Here is a 16,217-nt window from a genome sequence, read left to right on the forward strand (position 1 = left end):
TTTATTTTTAGAGAGAGGGGGAGGGAGGGAGAGAGGAAAAGAAACACTGACATGTGGTTGCCCCTGGTGTGCTCCCTACTGGGGACCTAGCCAGCAACCCAGGCATGTGCCCTGACTGGGAATCGAACCAGCAACCCTTTGGTTTGCAGGCTGGCACTTAATCCACTGAGCCACACCAGCCAGGGCTAGAATTCCACATTTCTGATTTTCAGAACCCATTGGGAACAAATAAAACAACTGATGATGACAGAAACTCATTCTTTGGAAGCCTTGATTTATGAAAATACATTTATGTGGAATGCACAGAGGGCTTGATGACAGAGTGTTGGAACAGGATAGGACACTGATGTCCATGGAATAAATAAAAGAGAAGGAAGCATTAGTCCAACAGTTCTTCCCTCTAGTGCAGACAGTTACTCCAGGTGTCTGCCGGGGGGAGGGCGAATTCTGCTCAGAAAAGTAGCAGCATAGCTGTGGATCTGTAGCGCTGGGCCCTCTAGTGGCTGCTTCTCATTCAAGGACCATAACTGGCTGTTTTCTGCATGGCCAGTCTCTGTCACGGCTGCACTGTCTTCTTTTTGGCTTTGCTGGAACCACTAACTGCCTCCATCCATGTTCTGTCATCCCTTTCCTCTCTCATCACTGACACCAACTATGGAACAGGCTCAGAGCTAGGGCACAATTCTTGAGCAATTGATTCCTTTGAAAACACTAAAACGGAGAGTTGCATGCAAGTTTTGTGGGGGAGTGCGCTTGGCAAATACACCAGTAAGGAAGTGAGGAAGTGGAAGTGGGCTGAGGAAGAAGCTAACTCACAATATGGTTGTAACTGAAACCTCAGCTGATCCTATGGGGAGTTCTGGAGCTGAGCTGGCCCTCAGAGTTGTCCCAGATTGAGGCTGTGCAACCAGGCCTTTGTATCCCTGCATCAGTCTGCCATTGTGAGCCATCTTTGGGGGGGCGGGGGGGGTGTAACCTTGGGTGAAGTAGCTCCCTGTGGCCCAGGGCAATGTGCAATGAGGGATGCAGCTGGGAGCTGTCAGCAGCTCAGGTTCCTAGCGGCGGGGTCATGGATGCAATGGGCCCAAGTGTCTGTGCAGAACATCACTATATCCACTCCTGGGAGTCTGCAATCACTTTGTGGGCTCAGAACACTTTTTTATATCTCTCTTTTGTTAGTTTCCCTTGATGCAAGGAGGAAAGGTCCATAAATGGATGTCAGGAGACATAGATTCTAGCAGACTCCTGCTGTGTGACCTTAAGCATACATCACCTAAATTATCTTGGCCTCAGGCTTAACAAGAGAATTCAATCACAATCCGTCACCATTTATATCTTACGAAATGCTCTCCCACCCACTTTTAACTGGACCACACTCTCTAAATCAAATAAAATAATGAAGATGGATATACTTTGAAGGATTGAAAACACAATACATACATGAGAGATTATGTTGCACAAAACTTAGGATAATGTTGAATCATTCCACTGATACTATGTAATTAAGCATCCACTTTGGGCCAAGCCTAATGCTACTGGACGGGAGTGTAGAAATGCATTAGACATGGTTCCTGCCTGCACCCTTGTCTTGTTTCTAGGAAAGGTACAATATGATAAAAATTATCATAAAATTATAAACAGGGCAGTAAATTGAGTAAAAGAAGCCTCTTTCGCTTAGAGAGGGACTGAAGGGGAGGGAGGCGGGGCAAAGTAAAATTTCATAGAAATTGAAAACAATTTTTTAAGTTTTTTTCTTTCTTTATTTTTAGAGAGAGGGTAAGGAAGAGACAAAGAGAGGGAGAAGAACATCAACGCGTGGTTGCCTCTTGCATGCCCCCCAGGGGCCTGGGCCACATGTGCCCTGACTGGGAATAGAACCGGCAACCCTTTGCTTCACAAGCCCGCACTCAATCCATTGAGCCATACCAGCCAGGGCAGAAATTGAAAATTTTTGTAAGAAGGAAAACTGAAGTCCATGAGGTAATCCTTGCCCCGTGATGGTAGGGACTGTGCCTATCTTTTCTTCCGTGTCCTTAGAGCCAAAGCCATTGCCTGACATCTAGGCACTTAATAAGTATCTGTTGAATGAAAGAATGAATGAATGAATAATAAATCAATAGCAGAACTGTGAAGCCTGCAGCTAACCCACAGAGCTCTCTTGAGATGAATTTAAATACTCTCCTTTCCCCAACAGTGGGAGATACACCAATAAATAACTCATTAGATCCTCTCTAGAGATGAAAACTTCTCATCTCCCAGCCAGTTCTGTGGCTGGCGTCTCTGTTGCCTTTGTTCCCAGTTTTGAGAGTCAGTGCTGAGGAAACTCAGGGACCCTCACACAAGAGGTGTGCCAATTAGTTTTATCATTTACTTCCATAATCTTTGTGATAATGCTCTTTTTCTTTTTAAAGTACTTGGCTGGGGATCAAAGGAGCTGGGCAAAGCTGAGATTCTGACTACTCTACCTGATCCCTGAAGGGGAACAGAGAGGCCAGCTACAAGGTCTGCTGGGAGAAAGGATCTGATGGGACTCGAAACTCTACTGTGGAACCCTGGCCAGTGTGGCTCAGTTGCTTGGAGCATCGTCTCATAAACTGAAAGTTTATGGATTTGATTCCTGGTCAGGTTGTGGGTACGGTAAGGCAACCAACTGATGTTTCTCTCCCACATCGGTATTTCTCTCCCCCTCTCTTTCCCTCACTCTAAGATCAATAAGCATGTCTTCGGATGAAGACAAAAAAAGAAAAAGCTCTAGTGGGGAGAACAAGGGCTTTCAATTCAGGGAAGTTGGTGTTAAAATCTAGACAGCTCTACATATTAAGTGAATGTTAAACAAGCTGTTTCGCTTCTGAGCTTCTGTTTCTTCATCTATGAAACAAGGATCAAAAAAATTACCTCAGGAGTTTTTAAAAGGGTGAAATAAGGTAACAAGCAAATTCTCATCACAGTGCCTGGCAGAGATTAATTACTCATCAAATATTAGTTCTTCTTTCTTTTCTTTCCTGTTTGTTAATTTCTGATCTGCTCCCAGGAGCTTATTCTCTGTCACAATTTAACCACTGCCACAGGTGGGTTCTCTGATTTCAGGAAGGCAGACCATGTTCTCGGTTTCTTAGTGGAACCTGTAAGAGGATTCTTCTTCCCGTACGAGGTTGGCTGAAAGCCTTGCTTGGTCTATTTCCCCCATACCTAGACCAAAGGCTTAGACATGACCATTCTAATGAGAGGAGAGACCAGTGCCAGCAAAAAAAAAAAAAAAAAAAACAAACAAGCAAAAGTCCCACTCCCAGGACTGGTTTAGTTATAGCCACAGGCTCCCACCCTAACCCCAGAAAACATGATCAAATGCCAGTAGCAGTGCTTCTTCCTTCTTGGCATGGCTGTGCATTTTTTGATGATGACCAGTCTTGGGGGAAGGACGAGAAGGGTGGGCGAACACTACTAGCTGTCCACCAAAATCCATGTGTTTCTTCCATAGTATTGGAGCCTTGGCTGGGACGCGGCTGCCCAGATGGGGCCTCACTTGCCAGCACCCCTCACAGTCAGCTGTGCCCATGCCACTCCCATCCATGGACGAGAGCAGCGGGCTTGTATGCAGCTTTTGCTTTGCTTAAGAGTAAATCTCTGGCCCAGGATTTCTGTTCTTTCTCTCTCCTCACTAACTAGAAATGCTTTCGCCATACTAAACTTGGAAGCTATATGTTGAGGATGTGATCATTGCCCCGGGTCCCTGAATGACTGAATAGGGCAGAGCTACACACATATTTGTAACACCACCTGGACCCTACCACATACGTGCCAAGGATGGTAGTTACTGTCCTGTCCGGTGTGGCTCAGTTGTTCGGGAGTCATCCTGTAGAGCAAAAGGTTGTGGGTTCCATTCCCTGTCAAGGCATATATGAGAGGCAACCAGTTGATGTTTCTCTTCCTCTCTTTTTCCTTCCCATCCCCTCTGAAAATAAATGAAATCTTTTTTTAAAAGTGAATATTTTAAAAAGTGAGTTAATGTAAAATGCTTACACAACTTCCTGATATGTAGATAATGCTCTTAACTATTAAGGCAGAGATTTCTTTTATCTTTTCTCTTTACTTACCTTACTTATTTTGTGCCTAAATGAGTGCTTGGCACACACTGGGTATTCAGTGAATACCTAGAATGAGTGATCACTGAAGTTTGGCTTCGAAGGCTCAAGGCCATATGCTGTGTCCGGCCAGCAGAGGGCAGGCCCAGTGCAGGCAAAAGAACCTGTGGCTGAGGCGGGCTGGCGGACTGCACTCCCAGACAATGGGGGTGGGGCGGGCAGGGGAGGGCTGAGAGGAGTACCTGTATCATAGAATATTAGAGTGCTTAAATTATACCACCTTAAAAGCCTAGAATTTTATTTAGTCCAACTCCACATGTGTGAGATATACTGAGCCCCTTCTCTGAATTCAGACAGGTAAGTAGTTCCAGGCCCCGAGATCCCTGGAGTCCGCCTGCTGCCCCCCACTCCTCTGGAGCTGGTGACTACCCTGTACTCCTCTCAGCAAGTCTTCTTTCCTGCTCATGCTTGTGTGTCTGTGTGTGTCTGCGTGTGTGTGTCGGGGGGTGGGTCTGTATCTTGCAAGCAAAACAAGTTGTCGTGTTTTATTACTGAGCCCTGGTAGTATGAGGGCTGTGTGAAGGGGTGCCTCCCCCTGCCACGGGGACACTGAAATCCAGAGCGGCCACGCTGGGCCTGCTTTCGCTCTTCAGGGTGGTGGTGCCTCATTTCTGTCTCCGAGCTGCCTGCGTCTTGTTCCCTTCACTCTGCCTGTTCAGATCTGTCCTATCTTTCAAAGTCCAGTTCAAATTCTACCTTTCTCTGACTCCTAGATCGACTCAATCTCATTTTTCAAAACTCTAAGCATCCATCACCTGCCCACTCATTCTTGCACGTGACTGCATTCCATATTTTATCTGGGAGTGGGGGTTGGTGGCCTCTGAAGTCCCATCCAGCTGCAGACGTCTGAGTCTGTTGTCTTCCCATATGTCACATTGTCTTAAGCAGGTAGGTCTGCACCTTCTCCCCCAGGGAGAGGTAAGGAAAGTCTTGAGCACACACGGGCTTCGCAGGTTTGCAGGGAGTGAACGTAACTGCTCATGAGAGCAAACATGTTCTGTGACCCTCTGTTCAAGAAATACGTGGACATTTATTTTTATTTTTTCAAAGTGGAAATAGCTCTCTGCCCCTCCCTCCCATCTCTCATTATACAGGTAACATACTTATGGTCAAATAGACTAAAAAGTACATAAAAATTTAAAGTAGAAAGGGACATCACCCATAATCCTTCTCCTCAAAGATAACTGATACCAAAATAGTTTTTCAGAGTTTTTGCTATACATAAAAATGCATGTTTCAATAGGGCCCTTTTAAGACCCCACAGAGCTTTCTTAAGTAGAAATCAAACCGAACAGTGGGAGGCCCCAGCCTAGGATTTGAGCTAGTGAAGTGTCCACCTGCCATGCTGCACATACTAGATGGACCCATAGCAAATACCGATATTCAGCTGTTTTTGACTCACAGGCAGTAATTTTATATGGTTCAACCTACCGTACACGGAGCCTGGAATGTCAGCACTGGCAGAATCTCAGAGACTTTAGGTCTGACTATTTCACTCTGCCAAAGAGGTAGAAAGAAGGTCAGAGGGAGAAGGTCAGAGAGGGGAGTGTTCAGCCAGCGTCAGCTCACATTAGTGGTAGAATCAGGACTGGTACCCTTTCCGCAGAGCCAGGTACCTGCCTTGCACACTCGGCTTCTTTTAATATGGTAACTTCCAGGTGTGGTGATAATCTTATGGAAGCAGATTGAAACTTTGTATCAGAAAATTTCTCACAGAACTCAGTCAAAACAGAAGAGGCTACATTTGAGGTGTGAAGACCTCATGGCTGGGGTCGTGGCTGGGAAGGACACCGTGACACTGTGACCTGGCTGGAGGCACAGGAACCTTGGAGCTCATGAGGCTTGGCATTCAGAGTCCTGCACAGGCATGGCTCCTTCTTAAGGTCTTAGGAGGGTCCCTGGGAAAGTGTCAAATAGTAATATATTTTTGTAATAGGTGCATAAGCAGGAGTGTTTTTGAAGGAGGGCTCCCAGAATTGTCTGACTTTTTGGCCTGGGTTCACCCTGTGTAGCAGTCTTGAGAAGCACTGGGCACAGAGACCAGAGTTCAAGTTCTGGTCATGGCACAGCTCTAGCCCAAGTGGGCAGAACAGCACTTGCTCCGCTTCCCTCCCAGGGTGGAAATCATGAAAACCATCAAATGTGAACAAATGTAAATAAGTAACACCATACGTCTCTGTCACGTGGGACAATCACTGCAGCTTCTCACCGTCAGCGAAGATAACACACACACACACACACACGTGTCCTCCACACATCTTGTTTACTTTCCCTCTGCCACAACTTCCTTTTCTCCTTCCTCAAGTCCCTAAACCCTAATACCCCAGCCACTAGACCAGTTGTTAGTTATTATCTTTTGCTACTTGTATATATTTGTTCATGATTCCCACTGTCTATCAAGTCTATCTTTGCTGGAAAAAAGTCCTTTTTTCCCCACAAGGCCTAGGTCTGCCTTTCTCTTCCCAGCCCAATAGTGCCATCCCTTAGCACTGTGTCTTGTTGACCTTATAGATAGGAACGCTGAGGCCTGATGGGATCCATGGCTGCGTTCTGGAGGCCCCAGAAGTCAATCAGTCTTCAGGTGTCTTGGTCTTCAGCATCCTGGGTTCCTAGCATCAGATCATAGTCACCCGGTTCTTGATGTACACGTGGTAGGGGTCACTGCGCTTGTCCACTTTGCGGGAGCGGGTGTATCCCAGGATGAGGCTGCCCACAGTGGCAGCAAACAGGAACATGACAAAGAGAATGTACATGTAGGAGTTGTCATCACGGCCGGGTAGGCTGGCCTGCCGCTCCTGAGTCAAGTTGTCTGGTCCTGGCCGGCAGAGCAAGTTGCTGTGAATAGTGGCATTTAGAGCCTTTAGAACAGCATGCAGACTCTCATACCAAGTCCCATTGGTGGTCTCCATAGCAACAGAGATTCAGGTGGGGAAGACTCGGAGGATACTCTGGTGGCAACAGAAAAGAGAAAGGGTGGCTTTCATGACCTGCAGCTTGAATGACCTCCTCACTCCTTCAGACCCCAGCTAAAACCCCAACATCACAGTTCATTCTGCTTGTTTCCGTGTCTGTCTTCTCCATAAGACGGCAAGCTCCATGAAGGCAGGGACTATATCTGTTTTACTCAGTGCTATATACAACCACTCAAGGCAGCACTTAATAGACGCTCAATAAGTACCTGTGGAATAAAGCCTTCTTTGACCATTGTAATCCATGTTGACCTGTCCTTTCTTTGGATTCTGTAAGTCACTGAGCTTTTGTCTACAAGGAACTCAGGGATTATTTAATCTAACACCTTCTGTTTTAGACACAGGGAAACAGTAGCCCACAGAGAACAGGTGGCTAGGCCATGATCCCAGAGAACATTTAGAGATAGAGCTGAGAGAGTCCAGCCTTCTGTGGGCCAGCTCAGAGCTCCTCGACCTTCATGCCAGCTCTTCATAGGACTGCATTGCATTATCGGAAGATACTCCTCAGAACTCTCCTTTAGCACAATTCCTTCTTATACTCCACATATACCATTTAGATGTTTGGGGATGGCTTAGGTTTCACCCTGCCTGGAACCAAAGGTGCGGTCATTGACCTCTCAAGCATCCTATGTCCCAAGCACTCAGGATTCCTAGTTATTTAGGATTTTTTTTGGAAAGGGTTCTGTTGGAAATTCTTTTGGAAAGGAGGTGGCCAGGAGGCAGGAAGAGGCTGAACACCACCTCAGGCCCTGGAGAAGAGAAGAGGGTTGGGCCTGAGGGTGGGGAGTGACGGGGCACTCGGTCTGGTTTGGGGTTTTACCTTCCGCAGAGAGACAAGATACAGCACCTCAACTATCCTGCCTTCTGACACAGTCACTGTGTTACCTGGCATATAAAAGATGATAATAAATATTCCTTTTCCTTCTCAGAGATCCTGAGTCTATAATAAAGAAAAACATCCAAAGACAGCCTTGCATCCTGGTCTCTAAAAAACTACATGCCATTCCATTTAAACAAGGCTCCATATCTACTTCTTTCTGGAAACCTGCACTGAGTGCTCCCCACCCCTTAACCACACTCCACAAGCTTCATCATCTCAGCCTTCCCTGTGGCCCAGCACGTACATATAAGGCAACATGTGGCTCTTCTCTTGTTATTGATAAGGGTATCAGCAGACCACATGCTCGTGGTCAGCAGAGCTGTGTCTCTCCCCCAAGTCTAGGGGTCTGTCCTGAGACTGACGAGGACTTCTCCTTCCCTGGAGGCCCACCCTGTCTCTGGCTAGGTGTTCTCTTTTCCTCAATAGTCTCCAGTAAAGGTGGCCACTTTAGGGACTTCTCCATGGTCCAAGCACCCAGAGTTCACTGACTGGTTCCAAACCTTCTGTTATCTAGGCAGAGCTGTCAGCCAACCAGAGTTAACAAACCTGGTTATTAACCATAAGGTCTCTTTCCCAGAAAATATGACAGTTAGTTACGACCATGATAAATATTCATGATCAACTCTAAGAATGCAGAAGTTAGGGGGGCAAGAATCTAAATGATAGAGCGATCACCTAGGACTGACTCACATTTCCTGCAAGGCTTTTGGGGCCCCATGCTACAGAGCACTTGAGCTACCTTATGTGAATGGAGGAGGGAAAGAGAATGAGGACTTGCTGAGTTAAGATCCAGGAGGCATAAGTCTCATCTACTACCCCACTTCTCAGGCAAGAGATGTGTACCTTCTTTTGTCCCCGTGTGGGCCAATGAAAAGCAGGGGCTGCACAATGAAATTATTGGTTCAACTAATCATTCAGCCAGTCATCGTTTTTGGAGGCCTACTTTTGGGCAGGCTCAGACCCAGTTCCTGCACTTGGGGGTACATTGCCAGCTCTTATATAATGCAGGGGGCACACCAGAGTCTACTGGGGCTTAAAGGAAGAAGGGGTTAATTTCGATCAGGGCTCAGAGAGTGTTCACAGTGATGGAGGCATTTCAGTGGACCTAGGAGGGTTTTTAGGAAGCAGAAAAGGCAATAAAAGGAAACAGATCAGCAAAGGCATGACAACCAGAAAGCGCACTAAATGTTCTAAAGAATGGAAAGTCGCATAAAGAGATTAGTGTGTAGGATGCATGGGAGGATGCCGCAGGATGCGGGATGGAGATATGGCCTGAACCAGATCACGAAAAGCTTGAGTGCCACCGAGCAGAGCTGCAACTTTACCCTGCAGTTGGGGAAGTGCCAGGAAACAGTATTTGAAAAGGGGTTAGAAAGATCAGATCTGTGCTTGGATACGACACTGGCTGCTATGTGGACTCAACTGAGGGCAAGACTTGAGGCAGAAAGCCCAGTTACAAGGGTCTTGAAATAGTTTGGCTGGAAGATACTGAGTCCTGAGCTGGGGCCTAGGGATTGACAAAGTGGGGGCAGGGATAGATGTGAGAGGCAGTTGCAGGAAGGAATGGCTAATGCAAGGGTTTACGGAGGAAGGGGTCTCCCTAAATCCTTCAGTTTTACAGGTAGACAGCAGACAGATGGCTTAAGCAGCTGGAGGGGCCCGCTTTGAGGGAAATAAATTTCTAACCCTGTTTGGGCTTCAGCTTCCTTATTTATCAAAAAAGATTAACATAAGGTATTATTATTCAGTGGATAGAAAGTGTCGATTTTGCAAGATGACAAAGTTCTAGAAAACTGTTGCACAACAGTGTAAATGTAGTTAACACTACGGAGCTGTACACTTAAAATAGTTAACATGGTCAATTCTATGCTTCATGTCTTATTTTTTACCACAATTAAAAAAAAAAAAGATGATCATCATCCCTGCCTTGCTTTCCTCCAGGCTTTTCTTGAGCATATACTTTTATTGTGGTGAAGAAGATTTTTAAAATGTATATTTTAATGTGAACATGATTTCCCATTAAAGTGAAAATCTGTATGTTATTTTTGAGAAGTAAATATGTATGCACAGGACATACACCATGCAGGTGACGTCCCTCCCCCTGCTCCTAGCAGCCCAGGGCTCTTCCTCACGGCAGTCACTTGTACTTGTTTTTTTACCTCTCTGTATAGGGGGCTTTCACTGACAGGGCAGAGGGAGGGCCACCCCAGTCTGAAAGACTCACCAAGTAGCAGGCAAATTCTCTGGCTCTGAGTTGGCTTCAGGAATCTCCTTCTGGGTGCCCCAAGGCTCCTTAGCCCCTCAACCTCTTCAGAATGTCCCTGGACACATCGGGGGTCTTAGTATTCACTTCCGCGGTAGGGAAGACTCAGAACTGGGAAGCAGGAGGGAGGGGGAGCAGAAAAGGAAGGAACCAGACACAGAATAAACTTCAGAACCAGGGCAGATCACCCAAGGCTGGGCTCCAAGGGTTGTGCAATAGTCTTGCCATGGGCTCTGACACCCTCCTGCTCCCCCTCCCCTTCCGGCAGCAGCTGGGCCAGGTCAGCCTGGGGTTACAGTTACAGGAACTGTACAGTGGCCAAGGGGCATCTGATTGCTGTCCCCTAACTCCAGGCCCACAGCGTCTCAATTGAGGAAGCTTCATGGAGGAAGCTCAGTTTAACACGTGGACTCCTGCTCAGGGACCAGCTAATAGTGCAGCCTAAGACATTCTCTTTCCCCACCGTCCTGGTGTCTTAGTAGGAAGGAACCTCTGAAAGGCTGAGAGGGCCTGAGAGTCAGTAAATGGTGTAGGTGGCAGAACGGCAGCTGGCATTTGGGTTAATGCTTTACATAGGAACAAGTGATATTCCCAATTAGCTATTTGGATAGACTAGATATAATCGTGATCACAGCATCAACACTACTTGTAGCATAGCTCATTGTGAAAATTAAAGAAGAAAACTATGCAGTGCCTGGCACTAGGCACCCCACAGACACAGTGGTAGTTTTATTTTTGTAGAACGGAGGCTGGTGGGCCCTTCAGAGCCCATGCAGTCGAACTGCCCTCATTTCACGGTGAAGGAAATGGAAACCCAAGGAGTTATCTTGGTTCAGCTGTCACTTGTGGGACTTTGGGCATGTGACTTCCCTTTGCTGGGCCCCAGCTTCTGTCTGCATCTGGTTTTGCTGAACGGTTTTAGTCAGCTCCAACGCCATATGAGGCCACGAGTCATAAAACTACACTGTGAGATCACAGCAGACTGGGTAGGCCGTTGGGACAGGCATTCTGGGGCTTTCTAGAGCCTCTCAAATCACAAGATAGGCTGCAGACTTTTTCCCTCACAAGTTAGGATTCTGAGCCCTGGGATGGAGCTACACTTAATATTCCAGCCTAGATAAACTGAAAACTGAGTTGCTTGACTTGTTCATTTTTCCTCTTAATAGCTCACCTGACACGCTGATCTAGCCTGGGGAGGAGACAGAATCTATGCAGAAAGTGGGGTATTGAGACCTCTCTGAGCAGACCTAATGCTTGTGGTCTGATGGGAGAAGGGAAGAAGCCATAGTTATTTATCTTTCGGGGCTGGGTGGGGGTGGGAGAGAGGCCAGGGGGCAAGGGCATCCTGTCCTGTTGGGTCAGGAGAGGCAGAGAGGTGACAAAGGAACAGGTTGGTTCTCTACAACCTGCCTCTGGGTCCCAAGTTGGGGATCTGGCAATTGGAACATTGGAATTTTGTTCCTCTTTCTGTGCTCCTTGGCTTCCCCCTTAAAGATAGTCACTGATCACAAAGTTCATAATGATGAGGGAGGCAGAGCTCTTGCCCTACACGCCCTTAACTTGAAACATGAGAGAGACTAGTTGGGAAGGATCTGGCCAAGCTGAAAGAGATTTTTAAAGATCATTTAGCATCTAGATTCTAGCCACCCTCCTCCCCCCCCCCACCATTCTGTAGATGGGAAAACTGAAGCTCAGAAGGCGAAGGTGACACATTCAAAATGACCAGGCTATGAACGGCCGAGTGGGGAGTACAGCCCAGACCTCCGAGAGTGCTGTGCAGGCGGCTCATTTCACTACTAACGGTGACATTCCTTGACATTTGAGCAGCATATCACACCAAACACAGCCTCCTTGTGTCCTGGGCATCATTTCCTCTAACTCCATGATGACAGCTTTTTCCTACACTGAAGATTCTCACCAATCCTAATCGAGGATCCAGTAAGGGGGCAAGGAGGTAAGTTTTGGAGAAGGAATTAATCTTCCTTTAGTCTCCTCTCCCATGGCCCTTTCTGTTCCAGACCTACTCCTGGTACCCTGGACAAGCCAGGCACACTCTTTCCCTCCACATTGCTATTATTTCCTCCACATTGACAGGTTCTCCCTAAATGTTCCTGACTTAAACTCACCTGACCTCTGACCTGGGGATAGAGGTGTACAACTGTTCTGAAGGATGATCTGGATATCTTAGTGAGATATTCTTTCGGGTTTCTCTGGGGAAAGGTGAAACGCTGCCATTGGTTTTCTGGTACCCCCATTGCTCTGTTGCAGGTACTCTTCCAAAAGAGTGTCTTAAGTGCCCAGAAATGTGGTCGAGAGAGGCAGGGTGGGCAGGGAGTCACAAAAAGCGTGGAGGGAATACAAAGATAACTCCTAAGATGCACAATTTCGCCACTGGAGGTCTTGTCACCACCATGGACTGGGAGGCCAAAGGTTGGGAGAAGAGTTGTAGGAATGGACATTAACATATAGTTGTAAGGAGACACAGGGATAGAATCTGAGCCGATTATCCCTTAAATAATAATGTCATTGGTACAACCCCCTCATTCAACCAGTGGGAAAATGGAGGGTCCCCCAGTGAGGAAATCACTTGCTCAAGGTCTCAGCAAGGAGGGGAAGAGCTGGGGCGACAAGCATCTAGTCCACAGATCTTCCCACTATAAGTTCTCTGTTGCCTGTAGGATGATTTAACCTTCTCTGAATATCATTTAAAGTCCTTCGGATGTGACCCTGCCTCTAGTCCCATCTCAGCACAGCTTTCCCTGGTGTCCTGTGCCCCTTGACACTGAGCTACAGGCCATTCTCAAAACACTCCTTGCACTTGCACACCTCTTGCCTTTGCTCGTACTGCTTTCTTGTTCAGGAATGCCCTTCTTTCCATCAGCATGATGAACCCCTACAGCCTTCAGGACGCAGCTCCGATGTCACCTCTGCAGAGCCTGTCCTGAGACACCACTTCCCCACTCACTAGCTAATTAGTCCCTCCCTCTCGTTCATTCCTAAAGTGGTTTGCATAAACCCCTGTTAGAGCACCATGCTGTACTGAAATTCTATGTGTGTATCTATATAGAATATATATATGTGTGTGTGTTTATATTGTCAGGCATGAGGGCGGGCACCTGCCCTACATTTCTTTATTCCCTGGGCCTGAGTGCATAGTAGGCGCTGAAGAATAAATCAATCAATTTTTCTTCTTGTTAGACCATTCCCCTTCGGCACACACATACACATTCATGAAAACCACTTACGTTATTTAAAAAAAACAACAACTTCAAGGACAGGCCAAAACAGATTCCATTTGGTTTAGAAAAGAGGAGACTCAAAGGAGAGAAGCCATCTCAGCCAGGTGGGGAAGTGAGGCAGGGCAGGAAGAATTCTAAGCCTCCTTTGGAAACCCAGACATTCCCTGACCTGAACACCATTCAATCAAAGGACAAACATTCTTGGCCCCAAAATACTGGCAGTGGCTTTGCAACCTACTTCCCTGTGTACCTACCCAGGGTGTGGCCACACACACCCACCCACTGCACACACACAACTCCCAGTCACACAGCCTGTGAGCTTGCCTTTCAAGTGTTCCTTTCATGGTTCTAATCTTGGCTGTGTGCTTGGCTATGTGACCTTGAGCACTGTACTAATGTTCTCTGGAACTCATCTATGAGATGGGATAATTACCCCTGATTACTTCGCATGAGACCTGGGGCAGACATTGGGGGGGAAGGTGTTTTAGAACATGCAAAGTATTATATAAACATAAGAGATAATTATTGGGCAGCCTGCTCCCCTTGTTTTCCTCCCCACCCAGCCAGCCCAATGTTTCCAAGAACAGCCATCTCTATGTCCCCTCTCCCCACCCTTGGTACTTGTACCTTCAGAAGAAACCAGAGTTTCATATTATCCTTCTTGATTCTTCAGAAGCCTTCCTTGTCTTTCATCCTCTCCGATCAGTCCTATAAGTCTCTTTCCATTTAGGGGTACCCTTCCATAGTCCTGTGGTTGCTGGAGAACACATCAGAGTGGGAATTAGGAGACCTGACCCTATTTCACCAATGTGTCTAGTTACGCATCTTGGTTAAGTTGCTTCTCCACTCTGGGCCTCATTTTCCCCAGTGGTAAGATGGGGTTTCTTGTCTCTTAGCAGGTTTTTTTTTTCAGTTTGTGGTTAGAAATGTGTTTTGAGATGTGTGGAGTGAGTGAGGATGAAGAAGGTTGTGGATGTCTCAAGGAGTCAAGAAAATGTGAAAGCTCTGGCACTGGGTCTCCTTCATTTGGAGGGACAGAGCAGCTGGGTGCTGGGGCGCTCGGGCGTTTACAACGAATCTGTGCAGGTGAAGTGGGGAAAGTCCTGGGTTAGGCGGGAGACTTGGGCTCTTTTCTGTTCCCTGGTATGGTCCTGGGCAAGTCATCTCCCCCTGGAGTAGGTTGGGAGAACAGAAGGAGATACTCTCCATAGCCCTCAACACAAGGGTGAAAACAGATTCGCAGGTGCAGACCCTTTTCCTCTCCAGTCCCAGGGAGCGCACTGGCAACGGGGCCCAGAGGCCCGTTTTATGCGCGGTGATCCAAGAAAAGCAGCGCAAGGCACAGAGCGGGCGGGCGACCCGCACAGGTTTACGACCCTAAACGAACTCATCTCCTGATTCCCACCCTAGACCTATGTTATTAGCAGCAGGAGACGCTTTGGAGAGTCCCCCGGCTTTCCCAGGGCTGGGGCGCATACAGGCGGTAGCCAATGGGCACATGTCTCTGCGGAGCAAGCGGCTCTGTCAGGTATGAAAACTGGCTGAGTCCCGGAGTGCCATTTCCGCATGTGCACTCCCTGCTCACCCACAGGTGCTCGCTTGCATATCTGTGGATGTGCAAGAAGCTTTCGTGCCACCCTCCAGCACTCCCACAGTTTTCAGGCGGGGCGGGCCTGGAGCCCAGCTCCACACGCGGGCGAAAGGCCCCAGGAACCCCGCTGCTCCGTCCTGGGGAGGACAAGCTTCATATCTGAACTGTCCCCTCCTCGGCTCTACAGTCTCAAAGGAGGCGAGAATATACCTCATTTCTAACTCCCAGCGCCAGCTCAGCCTTCCCAACCCTGCGGGTGTGTGTTACCTGCCTCTCTGCAAGGCTCCGGGGGGTGCCGCTCCCTGTCCAGCAGGGTGCACGACACTGCACCCTTAGATCCTTCGGCTCGGCCGAGCCCAGCCCAGCACCGCCCCGTGCCTCCTCGGTTCTGGGGACAGACACGCGCTTTGCTCCCTTTTTCTTTCCCTGGGGCGTCCCCTCCCCCGGCCCCGCCTGCTCCCCAGCACACCTCCTTCTCCTCTGGCTGGCTTGGGACGCCTCCGCCCAGCTGCACAGCCTCACCCCGCTGTGAGTTCAGACTCTTCCGTCCCCTGCAGCGCCTGCTTCCTGGACCTTAGACGGAAAGCTTCTCGCTTCGCATCAGCTTGTCCAGCCTCCAGAAAGCGAGGGTGAACTTGCATGCTGGTGGAATCAGGCTCTGCTCCTTGTGGCTGCGTGGTGGTGAGCAAGTCTCTGCTCCTCACTGGGTCCTGTCTTTCTTGTGATAAAATAGGTAGAATTCGTGCATACATCCCTCACAGGGTGATGGTTAGGGTCAGATGAGATCTCAGAATCCAAAGCATTAAAGCCGAATGGTCCCTGGAGAAGTCGGATTCTAACACAGAGGCCCAGGTTGGGAAGGGAATTGCCCAGGCTGACCCAGGACGTTTGTGGCAGAACTTATGTCTCCTCCCTCCAAGTTTCAACATTGTTGTTTTTTTTTTAAAAAAAATCCTCACTGAGGACATTTTTTCATTGCTTTTAATGAGAGGAAGGGAGAGAAAGAGAAACGTTGATTGGTTGCCTCCTATACACACTCCCACTGGTGATCGAACCTGAACCCACAACCCAGGCATGTGCCCTGACCAGGAATGGAACCTGAAACCTTCCAGTTTACAGACGAAGCCGCAGCC

General features: G+C 48.0%; 1 protein-coding gene and 1 long non-coding RNA gene across 7 annotated transcripts in view; one reads left to right on the forward strand and one right to left on the reverse strand.

The window, feature by feature from the left end:
• Positions 1 to 1,840, forward strand: part of LOC128628244 (uncharacterized) — a 28,152-nt gene extending 26,312 nt beyond the window's left edge. For all 3 annotated transcript variants that reach the window (XR_008392568.1, XR_008392569.1, XR_008392570.1), the window contains one exon: positions 1,770 to 1,840. This is a non-coding gene — a long non-coding RNA (uncharacterized LOC128628244). The remainder of the gene's footprint in view (positions 1 to 1,769) is intronic.
• A 139-nt stretch (positions 1,841 to 1,979) lies between these two features.
• KCNE3 (potassium voltage-gated channel subfamily E regulatory subunit 3) lies at positions 1,980 to 15,655 on the reverse strand. Of its 4 annotated transcripts, XR_008392567.1 has the most exons (5): positions 15,352 to 15,501; positions 14,121 to 14,250; positions 10,216 to 10,365; positions 5,574 to 7,090; positions 1,980 to 2,078 (listed from the first exon to the last, which is right to left on the reverse strand). XR_008392567.1 is itself a non-coding variant. In XM_037148681.2 (4 exons), exon 4 carries the CDS (start codon positions 7,049 to 7,051, stop codon positions 6,758 to 6,760), a length of 294 nt encoding a protein of 97 aa, XP_037004576.2. In that variant the 5' UTR covers positions 7,052 to 7,090; positions 10,216 to 10,365; positions 14,121 to 14,250; positions 15,554 to 15,655; the 3' UTR covers positions 5,153 to 6,757. The 4 variants fall into 4 exon arrangements, 3 of the variants coding, with proteins under 3 accessions (XP_037004576.2, XP_037004575.2, XP_037004578.2); XM_037148681.2 differs by lacking the exons at positions 1,980 to 2,078; positions 15,352 to 15,501 and adding an exon at positions 15,554 to 15,655 and having other exon boundaries at positions 5,153 to 7,090; XM_037148680.2 differs by lacking the exon at positions 1,980 to 2,078 and having other exon boundaries at positions 5,153 to 7,090.
• Positions 15,656 to 16,217: the final 562 nt, after the last annotated feature.

Source organism: Artibeus jamaicensis, unplaced genomic scaffold, assembly GCF_021234435.1.
Source record: "Artibeus jamaicensis isolate MK-2021 breed Jamaican fruit bat unplaced genomic scaffold, CSHL_Jam_final contig_64, whole genome shotgun sequence".
Lineage (NCBI taxonomy): Eukaryota > Metazoa > Chordata > Mammalia > Chiroptera > Phyllostomidae > Artibeus > Artibeus jamaicensis.